Source organism: Cynocephalus volans, chromosome 10, assembly GCF_027409185.1.
Source record: "Cynocephalus volans isolate mCynVol1 chromosome 10, mCynVol1.pri, whole genome shotgun sequence".
NCBI classification, from domain to species: Eukaryota; Metazoa; Chordata; class Mammalia; order Dermoptera; family Cynocephalidae; genus Cynocephalus; species Cynocephalus volans.
The window spans coordinates 36,829,871-36,850,077 of record NC_084469.1 but is presented as its reverse complement, the minus strand read 5'-3'; the positions used below and the strand labels follow the sequence as shown (position 1 = coordinate 36,850,077).

The window sequence follows — 20,207 nt, the reverse complement described above, 5'->3', positions numbered from 1 at the left end:
CAAAAGGCAGGGTAGGGAAGTCTCACACAGACATGCACCCAAATAGCCCCTGGGCATCAATCAGAACCAGCACCCTCCCCAATAGCAAATGGTGAAAGCAGCCCAAGTGTCCATCAGTGGGTAAGCGGATAAGAAAATGTGATATAACGAACATGATGGAGCAGTATTCTGCCTTCAATGGACAGGAAATCCTGACACATGCTATGACATGGATGGACTTTGAGGACAGAGTGCCAGGTGAAATAAGCCAGACACAAAGGGACCCATACTAGGTGATTCCATTCATATGAGGCACCTGAGAAGTCAGATTCCTAGAGACAGAAAGTAGAATGGTGGCTGCCAGGGGCTGGGGGGAGGGGATGGGGAGTGAGTGTTCAGTGGGGACAGAGTTTCAGTTTTGCGAGATGAAAAGGGTTCTTTACGTGGACGGTGGTGATGGCTGCACGACAGTGAGTGTGCTTAGTGCCACGGAACTGTACACTTGAAAATGGTTAAGATGGTAAATTTTATGTTATGTGTATTTTACCACAATTTTTAAAAAGGCACCCTCCTGCACATCTACATCCTGGGAGGGACTGAAGGGCCACTGCTCTTGACAGAAGCGTGTCACAGCTCTGTGCTCCTCTCAGGCCACAGCGCTCACACGGATGAGCCGCAGCAGCCTACACAGATTCCCCATGGGGACATGAGAGGAGACTGTGTGGGGACAGCAGATGGCAGGGCTGAGGAGGGTGACGCTGTGCCCGGGGGGGGTGGGGAGGAGGGGCCAAGGCTCACCCCACTGCCACCGCCTCATTCAGCCATGGACAGGGCCAGGAGGCGGTGGGTGCTGGGCCTCGCCCCCACCTGCCTCGCCCTTGCCTTCTCCCTCACCGCCCTGGGCAGCAGTCACTGGTGTGTGGGGACCCGGCGGGTGTTGAAGCCGCTGTGTCAGGAGCAGCCAGGAGAGCCACACTGCATCCACATCAGCCAGGACAGTGACAGTGGCCGGAGGGATAACAGCCAGGCTGTTCAGTACATCTGGGAGATGGGGGACGACAGGTTCACCAAGCGCAAGTTCCACGTGGGGCTCTGGCACTCCTGCGAGGAGAGCCTCAGCGGCGCAGGTGAGTGTGGCCACAGGTTCCCAGGGTGACAGGTGCAGGACGGTGGCAGGAGCAGGGGCTCTGGAGCCAGGATGCCCGGCTTTGAATCCCAGCTCTGCCACTGACTGTCTATGTATGTTTGAACAAGTCTCTTCACCTCTCTGAGCCTGTTTTTTCATCTATAAAATGGGAATAATAGCAGTATTTATCTCCTAGAGTTGTTGTAAAGATTAAATGACTGGGTTCACACAAAGCACTTGCAACAGTGCTTGACACAGTGCTGGACATTAGCGTTTACCATTTGTTATTGTCACCTAGTCCCTGGTATTCAAAATCCCCCACCCAACCCTAAGATGCATCCCTGTTATTTCTTCTGTACTTGGAATAGTCTCAGAGCAAACCTTTCAAAAAAGAGTGTTTTCACCTCACAAGGAACTGAGGAAGGGGGAATTTGACTCCTTAATATTAGGCAGCCTGACTGTAAGCTCGTGTTCAGGGCCAGGATACTCTTATCTTTCTGCTTGGGAAGCAAAACCTACAAAGGTAGAAAGGGGAGGATTTCCCCACCCATCCACATTTCTCTTCTGACTTTAGGCTTATGACATTAGATTTCTTCTACAGCTTTTTACTTTTCCTGGAGTTCCTAATTGCCTTTGCTTTTCCCATCCTCACAGCATTTGTTTTTTCTTCCTGAGGCCTAAGTAAAAGGCAACAAGAATGAACCTCTAAGATACTGCATGCTCCTCCCCAGCCCCACCTGAGTGGTGGCCACTGAGGGACAGTGCCCAGCCTTGCCCTCCCACATGTCCAGGTCAGTGCCTGTGGCCTTTGCTTTAAGTGCAGTGCAGATACTGCTGTGGTGTCTGGAGCTAAGGCAACTGGAGGGGCCTCCCCCACCACCTCCTGGGGAGTGATATCTTCCTAGAAGTCTACTTTCTACCTTCACAGGCAGATGCAGGACTGTGCATCCTGGAAGTTTCCCAAGACAATCCCAGATTTTTGGTTTGGAAAGTATAGCTACCACATGCATAGGCAAATTGCTTGGAAATTTCCGCTTCCTTTCCAAGTCCCCTTCTGAGGGCCTACTTCTATTTCCACAGCTATATATAAGCATCATGCTAGGTATCAAATGTTGGTGTGAATCAGACCACCCAGGGAGTTTGTAAAAAATCCAGGTGCCCAGCTCTGGAGGTTCTAATTCAGTAGGTCTGGGGTAGAGTCTAGAAATTGGCATTCTTTTTTTTTTTTTAAGTTTTTACCTGTATTTACACACAAATGACAGATCAACTCATAAGGCTTATAAGAGAAACCAACAGTCCCCTGCTCCTTCCCTCTCCATAACTTAGTCCCACCCTTTGTGGGAAACCCCTTTTAACTTAATTGTCTCTTCTGATATTCGCTTCCATTTTCAAAAAAACATGTTGGCATTGCTATCCTCATCATAGACATTATCTATTAACCTCCTATTATAATAAATAGGATTTAACTCTCTCACACCACAACATCCTGCATACCCTCTGTCATCTTCCTAAAAAGTTATATTGCTGTTTCATTTAAATGAATAAACCAGTAATTTATAGATGTTGTTCTACTATATAAATATTGTTCATTATAGCATCAAAGAGGATGCTGTAATTACATTATTATTTTGTACAGCTTTTTGCTTTTCCTGGAGTTACTCATTGCCTTTTCTTTTTCCATCTTTGTAGCATTAATATTTTTATTCTGCCCAACTTTCCATCCTATCTGGTGTTATCTGTATTTCTAATAAGATTCCCTGGTGATTATAACACATTAAAGTCAGAGAAGCATGCCTCAGCAAAGCTCTCTAGAAAGAAGGGATTTAGCACAATATGAAGCAATTTCACTAACAACTATTTCTATGTCAGGCACAGAGCTAAGCAAATAGGGGAATACAAAGGTGAGTGAGCCAGAGTGCTGAGAGCTAATGATCCAGTGAGCTGCATTGAGAACTGAGTGAGCAAAGGTCTGAGATAGCACAGCCCAGGTCTTTGCATCGGAACACAAGGCAGGGGAGAAAGCTCTTTACAGAACATAAGTCCCATGGCTCTTACATGTCACTTGAGGCAGCTTCTCCTCCCCTGCCACATAAGGCCATGGTCACTCCAGCACAAGGAACTGAGCAGAATAACATTCCCTAGAAAGAAAAAGCCTGACTGAAGAAAATTGGAAGCTTACAATTTATTACGTCACTGGGAGGTGGTGCCATCGTAGAACCTGAACTTGAAGACAAGAGTTAGAAAATTAGACAGATGGAAGCTACTTCCTCAATAACTGGGAGAAAAAACTGCACAGGCTGGACTTCAGAAAAGGGTGGAACTGTTCATTCAGGGAGGATTGGAAGCAACTGAAAACTGACCAGCTGTATATGGGACGTGCCTCACAGAGTCACACAAACACTATGCAAGCAGATAATATACACTGTCCCCAAGATTTCTAACAAAAAAATTGTTACCCAGTTCATGGTGGATGTGGGGGCAGGGTTCTTCTCACTTAAAACGCGGTTTGAAAGCATTGTTAAGAGACTGTGTGAGGCTCTTTCAGGCACCTTCCTCTGGAGGAAATCCTATTGGCACTTTGCCAAACCACAGAGTGTTTATTTCACACACACCCTCGCGCGCACGCACATACACACACACACACACACACCCTGTCATTGCTTGGATCACACCACTGAAGGGCTTTCCCTATATTGTCAGGAACACACAGTGAATTCTTAGGAGAGTTGATGTTCTCAATGATTCATGAACAACACCCAGTAGAAAGAAAGGATGTATTTCCTGACCCCTTTCTGATTTATATGCAACTCTGTTCTTAATGTCAGGACAGAAAGATAACATCAAGTGTCTCACTCGATGTTCTTAAAGATTACTCCACGGAGGTGCTTTTTGAGATGCTCTTTGTAAAAATAGACATAAATAGTTCTGATAGTTAAACCAATTTGGAAAAGATTGCATTTTACATTTTCTTCTCGGAGATTCACAATGCACATTAGCATATCAAAATCTCTGAGAAGCCCCACAATAGAGAAACCTGTTTAATATTATGTATCCCAGCATTTCCCAAGATTCATTGACCATAGAAAAATTTTTATGTATAATAAGAATTAACATTTAGTGTTCGGTGGAATATACTTTGGAAAAGGCTGACCTAGAAAAAGTGCCATTTTACAGATGGGAAAGTGGAGTTCTAGAACTGAAGGTTGCACAGCTAGACACTGACAAAGCCAGAGATGGAACTCAGATTTCTTAACTTTTAGCTCTGGCTTTTCCTATTACCCCACAAAGTACAAAACAGAAGAGCAACAACTCTTCTGATTGTACATGAATAATTTTGTGCCGATCAATCTAAAAAACATCAGCTCACATTTTATATATTTCTTAATATAACACAGTCATCCAGATAAACCAGGATCTCTAAATACTGTCTTCACCTTATTAAGAAGGAAAAAAGGACATCTTCCCCAGAACATCTGTTCCCCCCACCCCAAGAAATATATTACCTCCATGAGTTGCAGGATGCCCCTAAAGCAAAAAGTTTAGAATCAAATTTTTACTCAATAATAATAAGTTATTAATACCAAACATATCAAAGGGTAAAACAAAAGCTATGCACCAGGGATCACAAAGTCAAACACCTATAGGAGGTGGCAACAAAAGCAGGTGATGTGACGTGGGGCTAGCTGGGAATGCCAGTGACCTTGACACTTCATGCCTCAGGGAAGGGCCAGCCTCTTGCTCAGCTCAGCAATACAGTCATGTGCGCTCATGAGTCCAATACTGTCAGATGCTCTAATTTTCCAAGGGCAGTAAGATATTTGTATTTCTTTGTAAATTTGCCCAATTTTAAAATATCTTTGAAGCACTGCAAAAGCCAAAGACGTCATGTCAGCCACAGAATGTAGCCTGGGCACCCCCTTTGGCGGTTGCACCAGACACACATCTGCTATTTAGTCTAATAGATCACATGTGCCTGGGAGATTGGGGGCATAAGAAAGGGGTCAGGACTATAGGTAAATGGGAAGAAGCTCCAACCAGTGCTTTGGAGAGAAGGTCAGGAGAGGCGAGATGAATTCGGTAGAGCTGGTGGAGAGGACTCCCAGCCAGGGAGGATGCTCCTCGGCCCCACACAAGTCCAGGACAGGGGCTTTTGGGTGTCCACCTACCCCCGCTGTGCTGCCCTGTGGGGCCTCGCTGGGGGCTCTCCTGAATGAGCTCCATCTCCTTGAACGTTGACCGTCCAGGGACGTTAGCTGGTGTGCGATGACAGGGCATCCTCTGCACAAGCCACCTTGGAGAGTTCTGCCCTTTCTACCCTGCACCTAGCGTGCCTCAGAAGGGAGCTCAGACTTTTTACTCCACACTCTGAAGATTTAAAATAAAAATTTCTGCTAGAGGCAGCCCTTAGATGAAATGTTCTTTTTCCTTAAGTGAGTGGATTTTAGATTCTATGCCGTTCTGATCGATTCACAAAGTTCAAGGACAGAGGGCCCTGGGCACCCCGGGGGGGGGGGAGGGGGGACTGGGGACGAATAACAGATGGGGCTGCCAGTCAGGCTCCGGGGACTCGGGCGCCACCTCCAGGAGCTGGCTTGCTGTGCTGCTTGGCTGCCGAAGCTCTGTTGAGCTATGTCACACCCGCCTCTCTGGCTTCATGGGATTTATTAAGCTTTTTCCTTTTAATCCTGCTGGCTTCATTCAAAAGGAACATCACTTCTGAGGATTCGTATTAATCAAGGGACCACTACGGTCTGACTCCTGGGCCCCAGCTAAACCCACGCTTCTAAGCTCTTGCAAACTCTCTTCATCTCCTTGGCTGGCCCACCGCCGTTTGCTGTGCCCTGGCTCTGTACCTGGCCTCATCGTCCTTGCTGTTGGAAGGGGCAGCTCTTGTCAGAAGACCAGCTAGACTTCAACTCCTCCATGCCTTAGGGAGAGAAGCAGCGGGTGGTGATGTGGAAAAAGGTACTGAGGCTTAGGTGGAAAAGCACGGTTGTCATTCAATTCCTAACTCTACCAACCTGTCTGAGCCTAGCTGCCAAAGCTGTAAAACAGAGATACTTGTACTTGCCTTTATCAACACTTAAACACACTAAAGCACGTAAGGCAGATCACAAAATACCTTCACAACTTTCTCATTGGAGAACTTTTACTATACCCATTTTGCAGGCAAAGAAAGTGAAGCTTGGAGAGATCAGGAAGCTTCCTGTGATTACTGACCGTGGGAGAAGCAGGCATAGAAGCCAGGCCTTTCAGATTTAAATGCCACATCTTCTCCATGGTATCCACCTGCTATTCTCGCTGCAAGACTGATGCATGGGGCTGTGGTTAGGCTGGGATGAGCTGATGTGGAAAAAGTGCTGCACCGGCCCCAAAATGCTCTGCTAGAGAGCAGGGTGTGAGTACTGAGATTTCCCCAGTGCTGGGGGAGCTCCAGGTAGACTGAGGGGACACAGACAAATCATTGCCACTGTGATCACGATACTGCTGCTGCTGCCAACATCAGAGAATCAGTGTTCAATTGCATTAATCCAAAGCTGACTTAATTAAAATACTGCAGAGGCTACTGTAGCTTCAGACAAACTGACAGGTCCCTGATTCTGTGGCCCTCAGCCCCAGGTTGTGGAAACACCCTCCTTCAGGCCATTTGTTGTGAACAGTTATGTGACAGATGAATTCCTGGCTACGCGTTCAGATCAGAAACCATCCCAGGGGAGAAACTCGACCAAACGGCTGTGTCCTATGCCCAGGCTTTGTTTCTCTTCTTCCTTTGGCTCAGCAGAGGGACAACACGGAAGTGTGAAGTAAGGAGGCCGAGGTTTATGATCTTTAGACATGCACCATCAAAAGTGTGTGCCTGTGCATATGTATGATCTTTCCTGTATGTTATAGACTAAGTGTTTGTCTCCCCCCAAATTTATGTATTGAAACCCTAATCCCAATGTGATGGTATTTGGAGGTGGGGCCTTTGAGAGGTGATTAGGTCATGAGAGTGGAGCCCTCTTGAATGGGATTAGAGCCCTTATAAGAAGAGGTCAGAGAACTAACTAGTTTTCTTCCTGCCCTGGGAAGACACAAGAAGGCAGCTGTCTGCAAACCAGAAGAGAGCCCTCACCAGAACGCAACTGTACTAGCACCCTGATTCAGTCTTCCAGCCTCCAGAACTGTGAGAGCGAATTTCTGTTGTTGATAAGCCACCCAGTCTATGTTACTTTGTCACAGCAGCCTGAAATGACAAGACTCCAAGTGACCAGATGAGGTGAAAGGTGAACGCTGGTTGTGCTAAGGCAGCAGCAAGATGAGCTCTGTGTTGGGAGACCAGGTTGACAGAGAGAGGGCATAAAAGCCTGGAAGAATATAGACTTGATGCCAGAAGAGATAGGGAGCCATTGTGAATTCTCAAATAGGAATGCTAAGTTTTGGCATTTTCTCTCCTATAAAAGAAAAATATTTTCTGAGGTCTAAAAATGCTCCCCAGACTTCCTTCTGTTCCTGGAAACTTCCAGAAAAGGTAACTGACATGATCCTTGCCCTCGGGGTACTCAGAGTCTAGGAATAAATTCATGCTAACTACATGCAAAAAAGCCCTAATAGAACTCATTTTATTCCAACAGGATGTATGTGCAGGGATGGCTGGTTAGGTCAGTTGGTTAGAGCGTGGTGACACCATGGTCAAGGATTCAGATCTCCATACTGGCCAGCCTCCAAAAAAAGACGTATGTGCATATTAACTGTGATAGATGCTTTCCTGTGTATTATCCCATCTAATCCTCAAAGCATGGCTAGTGTGGAGACTATGGAATCTGTTTTAGAGATAAGAAAGCCATTTCTTTGAAGAGTCAATGAAATATGCCCCATAGTTTTTGCACCTTTCTCTGTTTTAGCTCCTACTGATGTTGGAGGTAGGGTCCAGGGGACCCGACAGTCAGCCTCAACCCACCCAGTCCTCTTACCAGGTTCTTGACTCCGACAGAGGAAAGAATTCAAGGGCAGAGTCACAGTAGAAAGTAAGAACAAGTTTAATAAAATTGATAAGAAATACAGGTTCCATGGAGAGAGCGCAGCATGCTCCAGAGACTGAGCAGGGCCTACACAAAGTTTAACACAAAAGTAAGTTCAGTACATGCATCAAGTCTAACACGAAAGCCAAAAAACATACTCGAAGTTCAGTAAGAGTGCAGGCTGGCTCAAGAGAGTGAGCAGCTGCTTACTGAAAGTAAGTTAGATACAAACTAAAGTATGCACACCTCAGCCAGGGAAGTGCAGGTTGCCACCAGGAGAGTGAGCAGCAACCCTGCCCTCAGCTGAGATTTGGCTTTTATAGTTTTTCTACCTAGTGAATATTCAGTTAAGGGAGTGGTTCCCAGTTGTATGCACCAGAATGTTCTGTGCTCTCTATTGAGCATGCCCAGCCACTGGATTGTATAACACAGCCCCTGTTGTCTCATTTTTCCCTTGTTGGTGTTAAGAATAGGTCTAACTGGCAGCAGTAACTTTCCTCCAGGGGAGAGCTTAGAGGAGAGGGTCTGGGACCTCAGCGGGTGGCTGGAAACCCAGAGGCATGTCCTGAAACCTGAGCCCAGGAAAACTGAGCACATCCTGTATCACTACCAGGCCAGACTAGGGGCAGCTCCCTGTGTCTCAGGCATCTTCATGTCCCCTGACACCTTCCCTCTGCCCACTGGATTGCATTAAATCAGTGAAAAGCAGGACAGCATTGGGCCCAGCCTTTGCAAACTTGAGTTCACATTCTAAAATCGCCTCCAACTGTGTTGTCTTGTGCAAGTCATTTTCCCTCAGAGGTCCTCAGATCCACTACTCCACACTGTGCAGGGGTGAGACAGATGATTTTCCAGACTCTCCCCACTTGACAGTCAATGATTCTATTTTGGGCAGACATGTTAATGCAAAGACAGTGTGGCACCTCGCTGGTACAGGACCCCAGAGGGTGATTTGCTGTAGTCTCAATCATCCATCTGTCACTCACTTCCAAACCAGAATTTGGTTACATTTGCAGACCAAATATGGATATTCATGGACTTGGCATTTTCAAGGGAATTACATATCGAAGGCAGTGACTTGAGCTTTTTCAGCCAATGTGTGCAACATGACAGATGACACTCACATGCAAAGGACTCAACCTAGAGCACATAAATGACTCTGTTGGTGTGTTCTGGGCACACACAATCACTCCTTTTCTCTCACACTGAGAAAAGCACGATGGGAGGGAAGAGACTGGGTGACTCACATATTTAGGGTCTTAGTAACAGAGAGATGGTTCTGAATCTGCTCTAATTCATTTTTTAAAAATTATTACAAGCTTTAATACTTTCCCTTTAACCAGAAGCAAATTACTTGAGATTCATATCACAATGGATGTTGTTTTAGAAGCTGAGACTCCCTGGTCTAAGACCAGCAGTACTAGTCCAATTAGGCTAGGTTATCTGCAATAACAAGCAACCCCCCAAATTTCAGTGGTTCAAACCAACAAATTTATTTCTAGTTTATTCCATGTGAACTTTTCTCATTGGCAAGGGGTCTCTCCTCCTTACAGCCATTTGGGGACCCAAGCTGATAGAGAGTCCCCTTGACATGTGCTCCTGTGCTCACGGAGCAAGGGAGCAAGAACTGGGTGAACAATGTGTCGGCTCTTAAAGCTGCTGACCAGAAGTGACCCACCTCATTTGCACTCCCAGTTCATTGGCCACAGAAAGGCACATAGCCAAGCCCGAGTTCCATAGGGTGGACGTGTCATGCCCCACAGGGAACTGTGCTGCATGTCCGTCAGCAATTAAGTAGATCACCCCACTCCCTGTTCCTCATTCAAAATGAATAGGGATACAGTTAAGGGGCTTGAAACACCATCTGCCCCTAATTGTCAAGTTTAATCCTACTATGGATGCACTCTCTTTATTTTTTAGATGAAAAGTGTAGGAGTTTCCAGAGTATCATACCAGCTGAAGAACAAGGTAAATACCTTACTCATGCTGACAATTTTTATTGTTTTATTGGGTGTGGGGGGGAAAGATGAAATAGTTATTCTGGTTTTTCCGTGAAGTTGAGTGCAAAGGCTGGGGCCACAGGCTCTCTTCGTGTGCCCTACGGCCAGTGGTGTGCTGACAAATATTCAACAGCCGCCTTGGGAGGGGGTGGGGGAGCCCTGGCTGGTAGTGTCTGCTGCCTTCTGTGGTGCAAATATTCCCACCGTGGCTGATCTCAAGCCATCCGTGTAAGGTGAATGCAGAGCTGCAAGGAGATGAGCTCCGACACACTGCTGCCTACAGCACTTTTTCTTCTGTATAACACTCATTCAATTTGTCATGACTTTCTTAGTATCTGTTCTCCCAGCTGGGAGACAGGTTTGGGGAGGGCATAGATCACATCTGTTTCACCCATTGCTGTGTTCCCAGTACCTAACTTTCCCTATCGCAGGCCTTTTACAAACATCAGTTTTCCTTCCTGTCCCCCTTTTCTGTCCTCCCCATACCACAGGGTTCCTCAGAGCCACAGGCGGGGTTCCATCCACAGGGTGAACAAGTGACTCACACAGAAACAAATGAGGTTTTGGGACCTCCAGAAAGGGCTCTTCAACTCTCAGCCTCCTCTGCCCCCTTGTTTGTGTATCTTTTTCATTAAAGAGGCAAGAATAATGTCTTCTGATGGAATCAAAACAAAATGTTAACTTTCAAGCTGGGGAATGGAGACCTCTCAGTATCTCTCATGTCCTTACACCAGGGTTTTTTGCTTAGTTTTTTTCCTTCCCAATCTTTACAAACATCTCTTTCAGACCCTAGAAGCCCTCTTTCACTGCTGACTTTCCAAGATGCATCAAAGGCATCTGTCATTTTTTTTTTTTACTCCAAAGCATTTGTTTTTTATGTTTTGTTTTAGAAATGAATGCAATCAAAGGGATGAACCTTGCAGCACTTCTGAATTCCAAATGCCCGGCGTGTCCGTCACCCCTTCCTTTTGCAGGTCTCTTGTGGCTGTCCATCGGAGCTAAGGTCCTGGATGTCCTGCTGCTGCTGACAAGTGCCATCCTCCTGGGCTCGAGAGTGAGTCATCACAGCTCTGGGCTTGACTGGCTCAAGGTGGATGCCTCGGTAGCCATCCTCATGGTGCTCGCAGGTACTTTCCAACAGCATCATGAAAACAGGCAAATCCTCCATGGCCTGCCCCAGAGGGAACGTAGAGCTTTGGGCTGGGCAGACCCTTACCGAAGCATGGCTGGCTCTTCCCTGTCAATGGCCAGTTCAGCAGGACAGCTGGGCCACTGGATAAGGCACTGAATTAGTCCCACTGGGCACAAGCAATGATGCTTTGGATGACTGACGAAAGGGAATGTGGTAGGCACAGATGGAGAGTCAAATTTACTGATGTGTTTTTATCACAACCAGGGAAGAGGGAACAAAAAGTGGCCTCATGTAATACAGTGGTTAGGCATGAGTCTGCGGGGGAATCCTGCCCAGGTTCGGATCGCTGCTACTTAATGGGTGTGGGACCCTGGGCAAGTTACTTAACCTCTTAAAGACAACACTATAAAGCATCTCACAGGCTATGGTGATGACTAAATAAGAGGGCACCTAGGATATAATAAGTACTCAATAAGTAGTAGCTTTTTAAAAATTATTTTCCAAGCGATGTAAATATGCCATAAGAATGAAGAACTCCTGTTTTTTATTCTAATTCTGGGTTCTCCGAGAAACTTTCAGAGCAACTTTATCTGGTCTCCTAAGTGGACCTTTTCACTACAAAAAGAACCTTAAACAAATGACTTCCCTCAGTTCTCCAGCTGTTTGCACAAAGCTGTGTTAATTTAATAGGGCCTCAGTCCAGTTTGTCAATCTTCTGGGCTTGATGTGTCACGCATCTTTCTCAAGTCTTGTTGTAAGTGAACAGGAAGATAAAATCCAATTTCTGGATCTTCACAGCAAAGGACCAGGCCGTGGACTCTTGGAGACTCCTGCCTGGGTCCTGGCACACCCCAAGGTCCTCACTGATGGTATGAGACCTCTTTCTGGAAGTCTCTTCCGGATGCTTCAACTGTGGGAATGGCAAGTCGGGTGGGATGTTTAAGGATATATGAGCACAGATACATTATAAGGGCTTTAGGCATTCCCATTAAGATATAAATAACTGCCCCCACAAATTAAAACAATTTTATATTTTGACCACTGAAGCCGGCCCACACTTGACCACAGCCTGCCATCCATTTATTACATTAAACATAAACATAAGTGGATTTCCTGAAAAAGAAGGACAAAACAATGTAATAATCGATATTTAAAAGTAAAATTAAAGGAAACTTTCTCCAACAGAAGACCAAAATGTATACATAAAAAGCTCCCTCCAAGTACCTAGAAAAATTGACCCAGTACATTCAAGTCCTAGGCGTGTGCTAAAATAATTAAAGAAAAAATCTTCTGGGTCTCTAGAAAAGGAAAAGTCCAAGTCATTTACAGAGGAGAGAGAGATCACATTGACAACTGACTTCAGTTCCCACTGATAATAGCCAGAAGATATTCCAATTTTTATGTAAAGTGTCCTAGTTTTTAATTGTTATTTAGCAGATAATCCAAATTAAAAAAAAAAAAAAAAAAAACCATGAGAGAACACTGTAAAGGAGGCTGTGGGCCACATGTAGCCCAAGGACCCCTCACCTGTGCTGGGAAAGAGTTGATGCAACATGGGAGTCCCTGGGCATAGGGATGCTGTGGAATGGGAACACGGAAAGAGGTGGTCAAGGGAGGAACGCAATGGCAGAGAGACACACAGAACAGTGTGGATTCATGACTAAGAAATCAATGCATACATGAAACATGGCAGCTGCTAAGAGGGGCTGCAAGGAGGATGCTGGAAAGCTCCTTACATCCAGCTCATGCAAGTGGAAACACTCTTCCATCATGGTGACTTAACTGTGGCTCACAAAGCTTTCCTTGTGCAGGGCTCCTAGGCATGGTGGCCCACATGATGTACACCACCATTTTTCAAATCACTGTTAACCTTGGACCAGAAGATTGGAGGCCTCAGACGTGGGACCATGGCTGGTCATATTGGTAGGTGGCTTGGTCACAGTGCTCAAGGCTTAGTGGACCAGCTGAGATGCACAGAGGTTTTATAGGACAACCTTGGTCATACCCCTAACACCTCCTACTCTTGTGACTTTTGGTTAGTTTCATAACCCTTCTGTAGCCCAGTTTCCTCATCTACAAAGTGAGGATACCTGCCTGAAATGTTTCTATAGGGATTAAGAGAGATTATAGGTATAAAATGCTTGGCACACAGTAAAGTCCTCAAGAAAAGGAGACACCTTTGTCATTACATTCTTAAACACAGCATAGGGGAAAGTGTCCAGAGCTGTAAGTCCTAATGAGAACTTTAACAATGGGAGACCCAGCCCCTGTTTCTAATGCAAAGACAAAGCCATGACAGAGAAAACCACAGGGATCCTCTTTGATGTGGACCTCTGCTATGGGTTAAATGTGTCCCCAAGAGTTCATGTGTTGGAAACTTGATGTCTATTTTAACAGTGTTAAGAGGATGGGAAATCCGATTAGGTATTTGAAAGATGAGGCCTTTGAGAGGTGATTGGATCATGAGGACTCTGTCCTCATGAATGGATTAACCCAGTCATGGATTAATGGGTTAATGGTTTAGTGGGTTATCATGGATGTAGAGTGGTGGCTTTATAAGGAGAGTACATAAAAGAGCTCCTGCCATCCTCACCATGTGATTACCTGCATCACCACGGGACCCTATGGAGAGTTCCCACCCAGAAGAAGGCCCCCACTAGATGTGCCCCCCAGACCATGGACTTCCCAGCCTCCCAAACCATAAGAAATAAATTTTGTTCCTTTATAAATTGCCCAGTTTCGGGTATTCTGTTATAAGTGACAGAAAATGGACTAATACAGCCTCTGAAGGATATTATATCTTAAAAATAGGTGTACGAACACTCACAATTTTATCCTATGTAAGAACCTCTTACGTTACTTTCTTCTTTGTAAAACATAACACTGTCAGGGCTCACTCCCTCATCCTCCTGTCCTAAGACTTGGTGAACACGTCTGTGTTACTGTGATCCACATGCTTTGGGATTTATTAGATTTTGAACTCTTCTAAGTCTTCATCCTCCCAGTCCTCAGATGTTAATTTTTACAAATGTTTCTCTGTACAGCATTGTCTCTACCTTTCTGTCACTTTAGCCACCTCTCTCTGAACTAGTGTCATTGATTCCGAGGGGATATCACCAGCACTACACACAATTTGGAGTATAGCTGCAGGAGAGCTCAGATGAATGGCAGGTGGGTTCTCAACTGTGGCCAGTTTGTACTGAGCTGTTGCTGTAGGTGGAAGCAAATCTCAAACACTAAAGGAGCCTGAAGAATGGTCCATTTATTTCCAGTATCATTTTGTTCTGTTTTTATTTCCTACTATTTTTAATTACTTAATATTTAATAAAAACATATATGCAAATAACTTTTAAAAATCAAATAGTTCTAGGGCCAGCCCATGGCTCATTCGGGAGAGTGTGGTGCTGATAACACCAAGGCCATGGGTTCGGATCCCATATAGGGATGTCCTGTTGGCTCACTGGCAGAGCGTGGTGCTGACAACACCACGCCAAGCGTTGAGATCCCCTTACTGGTCATCTTTTCAAAAAAAAAAAAAAAAATCAAATAGTTCTAAGAATCACAATCAATCGATTCCATCCCTTCCCTAGTCCACCCTTCCAACACTCCAAAGCCCCCAATCTTCCTGCTCCATTTTGGATTGTTTGCTGTCTAGACCCATCATCGTGAGATTTCTCTTTGCTACTCTCATGTTGGAAAACTGCTTCCTAGGTCCCATAGGATTATCTTAGTTTATATCCACATTTTGTGGGAGAACATCCTCCAGTAGCTTTCTAAGAAATGGTTCAACAAGAGACAAGTTATTTTATTCCTTGCATCTCTGGAAATGTACTTATTCAATGTTCTACACTTGATTAATAGTAGGACAGAGTGCACAATTCTTTGTTGAAAATCATTCTCCCCCAGAATTTTGAAGACGCTGCTGTTTTTTCTTCTAGCATTTATTGTTTCTGTCAATACCATTCTGATTCATGTGTCTTTGTAGATGGCCTGTTGTTTTCTTCTCTTTTTTACTGTTCTGAAATGTCATGATAATGTCCCTTGTTGATGTTCTTTTCCTCACATTCATTCTTCTTTCGTGTACTTAGTGGGCCCTTTAATTGGAATATTCATGTCCTAGAATTATGGGAATTTTTCTTGTATTATTTCTTTGATTATTTTTTCTCCTAAGTTTCCTGTTCTCTTTTTAGAGAACACTTGTTAATTAGATATTAGGTCTTTTTGGTTAATCATCTAAATGTCTTATTGCTTTCCTTATATTTTCTATCTCTTTCTCTTTTTGTAATATTTTCTAAAATGTTTCTTTTACTTGTCTTTTAACCTTTCTATTGAATTATTATTTTGGATCTTATTTTAATTTCCAAGTGCTGTTCCTTGTTGCCTAGTAGTTCCTTTTTCATGGTATCCTGATCTGGCTTTACTGATGCAGCATCTTCTCATATTTCCCTGAAGATATTAACCAAAGGGTTTTCTTTTTATCACTGTTTTCTTCTGTTCCTTGTGTTATCTCTTCCCTTTAGAATACTTTTTCCCCTATTTGATGTTGCGCCTTTCCTTCAGATGTTGGTCCTTTATTGTCAAGTGATGTATGAGAATCACTGGAGGCTCTGGAGCAGGGTTGGAACTTATTTACTGTTCACGTGTGTGTGTGTGTGTGTGTGTGTGTGAGAGAGAGAGAGAGAGAGAGAGAGGTATGGAGCCATCTATTTTATCTGGGAATTTCATCCCACAAAAACACACACATATGTTCATTTGTAGAGGCACTTTCTTTGCAAGCATTCAGTGTCTTTGGAGGAAAATCCTCCAATATCTGCAGGAAGTGGGGTGAGCTTGTGTGCCTGACTGATAGTTTCTGAGGTTAGTGATGGGAAAGGGGCTGGACAGCTTCCCACTCCATATGCAAATTTTCATGCCATCCCCTGTTTTCAGGTCAGCACTTCTCCCCTGCCTTACATTGTGACTGCTGTCTCCAAATCTGGAGCCTTTCTTCTTGTTTACCTTCTCCAGAGAATAAACCTTTGCTCTCCTAGGGGAAGGACAGGCAGGGAGAGAGTATTTGTGGTATCAAAGAGACTTTTAGCCAGTTCTCTGATTTTTTTGTGCCATATTTGTGTCTCAAAGTTCTGAGCCCTCAAGGATTCAGTGGGGCTAATATGACAGACCTTCTTCTTATCTTGTTGATGCCTCTCTCCGTACACCCTTTATGTGTGACATCCTTCACTCTGAGGCTTATTCATCCCTCTCACAACTGCTTCCCATCCTCCCATGTCTCCTCTTCAGTTCCCTTTGCCCTTGTATGTTCGCACTAGTATACAGTCCCTTTCTTCTCCTTTCAATGGGGGTGTACAGAGATGCGATAAGGCCCTGAAGTCAGCCTTCTATTAAAACCCAGAAGTCCCTCTCCCTCATCTTTTTGCATGGTGTGCAGCATTTTATCAAATTTGGGGATTGCAGCAGCAATTCTTCCTGCCATCAGAAGACACTAGAAAAATTCTCCTCTTATCCTAAATTGTACCCAATAGCACAGAACATAGTATCCCCTACGGACAATGGGAATTTTTTTCCCCCAAATATTTTCTCACTGTCAGGGTTTACCTTCAACTATTTTCCTATTTCTGCCCCCGTTTAAACTAGAATAATCACCCATTTAATAAAAACATTAAGCAAGGCCAAGCCCAACCCAGAACCCTGAGGGATGTACCTGGTTACACAGATAGCACCAGGAGGCAGCAGAGTCTAGCAAGTCAGCCACCTGTCTCTCCGGTCACAGGGTCTGGAGCCAAATCCAGGATGTCCCACTTTCTACATGGTGACTTTGGACAAGTTACTGAACTCTGTGTCCCAGCTTCCTCATCTGTAAAATGAGGATCATGACAGTGCCCCCATCAGGGGCTGCTGTGAGGCTCAATGAGATAATCCTGTGTTCATCACAGCATCTGGTGTGCAATAAAGTTAATTATTACCCATCCAGAAGTGTATCTGTTTAACTCTACCTTTTTCTTGTTCTTCTCTAAGTTACCTTCACCATCCATCACCCAGCCCTTCTCTCTGTCTCGTAACAATGCAACATGTGAACACCCTTTGGTATAAAGTACATGCAAATTACCACATTCTCAACACCATGCTGGCTTCTATGAAGACTGCAAGTACAGACCTTCGTCTCAGAACGGGACAGGCTTCCAGTCTGAACAGGGACATAAGAATTCCAGTGTTCAGTGCCAGCGTCCTGGGTTAGAGCCAACAGCAACGGCAACAAGAAGTAATGCTTATATGCAACAGTGCTTCCCACGCATTAGCTCATTGAATTCCTCACAACAACCTGGCGTGGCAGCATTGATATTATTCCAGCTTTGCACATGAGGAAACTGAGACGAGGAGGGGAAGTAACCAGCTCAAGGTCACACAGTTAATAAGAGGTGGGGCCCTGGGGGAAAGCCAGCACAATGACTCCAGAATCCATTCTCCTACCCACCAGGCTAAACAACACACTGGCTGGTCTCTGGAATTTGTGATCCAAAGTGCAGGTCCAAATTGGGTAGAACCAGGAGCTGTTTTTTCACCAGACTGATCCCAGCAGGAAACCCTGCAGTCACAGCCCTTGGCCCCTTCCTAACTGTGCCTTTTGTTGACAGCCTTGCCTGGTGTTCTTTCGCCCTCTGCATGACCATGTCGGTCACAGCCATGAGCAGATACACAGCAGCCCGCCTGCGACTCACAGAAAAGCAGAGGGTACAAAAGGACAGTCGGCACCCTCAACACACCCTCCCGGAACCTGAGACTTCAGAGAGGGTTTGGGAAACAGGAGCAGCTCCTCGCCCTGCTGGATGTGCCCTTGTGAATGTTTCTGGGCACCTGCCACCAGGTACCCCAGGCAAGGTGTCCACGTGCTAGCGAGTGCCTCTGGCTGCCAGATCTGCAAAGGCAGACAAGCTGGGCACTTGTTCTCATGCTGATCATGCTTGGGTGGGTTTCAAAAGTTGTGGTCTAGATAAGCCCTTTATCCCCTCTGTCTTACTCTTCATGAAACACCTTTGGCTTCAGCCTCTGATTCCTGTTAAAATGCCAGTATCTTTAAGTGAGATAACTCTTAAAAAGATGCCAACCACTGACACCCCCCCATAAAGAAGCTTCTTAAGCTTTCCTGACAGTGAGATTGATAAGGGTACCAAAGAAAGAGGGAGCACGCAAGCCGTAAGGGGGAGAGAAGCTGAAGGGGAAAGCACGTCTTTAATTACAGTAAATGCCAAATGTGCTGCCCACACAGGTTTGTTGACAGAAAAGCCCAGACTTTTTTCCCACTAATTGACACACACACAATAAAGTGTGACACACAGCCCTGAGCAGATATACGCAGCATCCCCCCTGGAACTTACAGAAAAGCAGATGATAGAGAAGGAGAGTCGGCACCTTCAACACACCTTTCCGGAACCTGAGGCTTCGGAGAGGGTTTGGGAAACAGGAGTTGCTCCCAGCCCTGCTGGATGTGCCCTTGTGAACATTTCTGGGCACTTATCTCCAGGTGTGCATGTATCAATTGGGGGGGGGGGAATGAATGTTTTGAACCTTCAGAATGAATTAAAGTGTGTGTGGCTATCCCATACTTTCTTTTTATTTTAATCCAGAAGACAGAAGTTTTAAACTAAGTTTTCTATTTTTAAAAAATATTTTTTCTTTGAAATTTTGTAATTTCTAGTTATAATAAAATCAATTTAGAAGGACGGTCAAGAGATAGAAAGAACTGAAAAACATAGTCAAATGGGATGACATCTTATAACAGTTAAGTGGAAGAAATGTTTGAATTGTCCTGCTTGAATTAAATTGCCAGACTTCCAAAAATAAGCACTGCCAAACACACAAGTCTTGTGTGAGGCAGTAGTGTACTGGGGTTTCCAAATGTGTTCGATTACAACATTGTATCAATTTGTCCTGTATTTCAAGGTAATATGGTATTGAGGCCACAGGTTGTCAGACACACAATTTGGGTTTTGGGGAAATATATATATGTATATATATATATATGTACTGCCAAGTACTAACAACCTTAAACATGTCCTAGCTCAGATTCGGTTTTTAAAAATGGTATTTATATACTAAATAAACATTTCTGACATATCATTTCTGAAGACAACCTGAGTGTTTCCAATAAAAACAATGTTTGTGTTGAACTGTAATACTTATACTGTCATAGAATAAAGGAAAAAATCCAGCTGGCTTCTTCATGTTTGGGACTCAAGTCAAGCACCTGCCTAACAAATGTTGGTCCCATGGAATTCTGCGTTTTGTTGCAGCGAGCATATAGGAAGAGATATAAAATAGATTTTTGCTGGAATAGGCCCTACCCACAGAATGAGCGCTGGGGTTCCTCAGGCCATTTGCACACCTAGAGGTGTAGCCAAAAGCCTCTGCCCTTTGCAGTGTGTGGGTTCTTTTTTATGGCTGTCACCCCTGTGTATTCATGTAAGTATATTCTATGTGACTGTCACATCAAGTCAAACTCTGATCCTTGAGAGAAGAAAATCCACTGGAAAGACACACTCAGTTCTCTCTTGGAAACAAACATATATATGGAGACTAGCCTGAAGTTGCCAAGAAAGAAATGAATTCTCTCAAACCGTGATGGCACAGGAGGCACCTGGAGAAAGGAGTCAGTGGTCAGTTAGACGCCAGGCAGGACAGAAGACCATCAGTCACTGAGGCTCAAGTCAAAATCAGTTCCTGGCTATATTGTCTGGGCTCCCAGGGCACTTTGCTTCCTTTCAAATTTTTTAAATGTCAATTGTATTGTCACAGACAGAAAAGTATACAGATATTTGTACAGCTTAGAAAGTAAACACACCCATGTAACCACACTCCAGATTGAGAAACAGAATTAAGGCATCTCATTTTCATCTATCTTTGTTCTAAGACAGACCTAGCTGGATTTTAAATCTTCATTATAATGAAATAGTCCCTTTGTATGTCTATTCTCC

General features: G+C 44.6%; 1 protein-coding gene across 1 annotated transcript; it reads left to right on the top strand.

Moving 5' to 3' along the window:
- Positions 1-802: 802 nt before the first annotated feature.
- GSG1L2 (GSG1 like 2) lies at positions 803-18,129 on the top strand. Its single transcript, XM_063109061.1, has 5 exons — positions 803-1,106; positions 10,027-10,074; positions 11,081-11,233; positions 13,050-13,161; positions 17,871-18,129. Exons 1-5 carry the CDS (start codon positions 803-805, stop codon positions 18,127-18,129), a joined length of 876 nt encoding a protein of 291 aa, XP_062965131.1.
- The last annotated feature ends 2,078 nt before the right edge of the window (positions 18,130-20,207 follow it).

Excerpts from the sequence above, each read along its gene's own strand:
- GSG1L2 (XM_063109061.1), top strand. The coding sequence starts at position 803 with ATGGACAGGGCCAGGAGGCGGTGGGTGCTGGGCCTCGCCCCCACCTGC. Across the intron at positions 10,075-11,080 it reads CATACCAGCTGAAGAACAAG|GTCTCTTGTGGCTGTCCATC; the intron begins GTAAATACCTTA and ends TTCCTTTTGCAG. Across the intron at positions 11,234-13,049 it reads CATCCTCATGGTGCTCGCAG|GGCTCCTAGGCATGGTGGCC; the intron begins GTACTTTCCAAC and ends TTCCTTGTGCAG.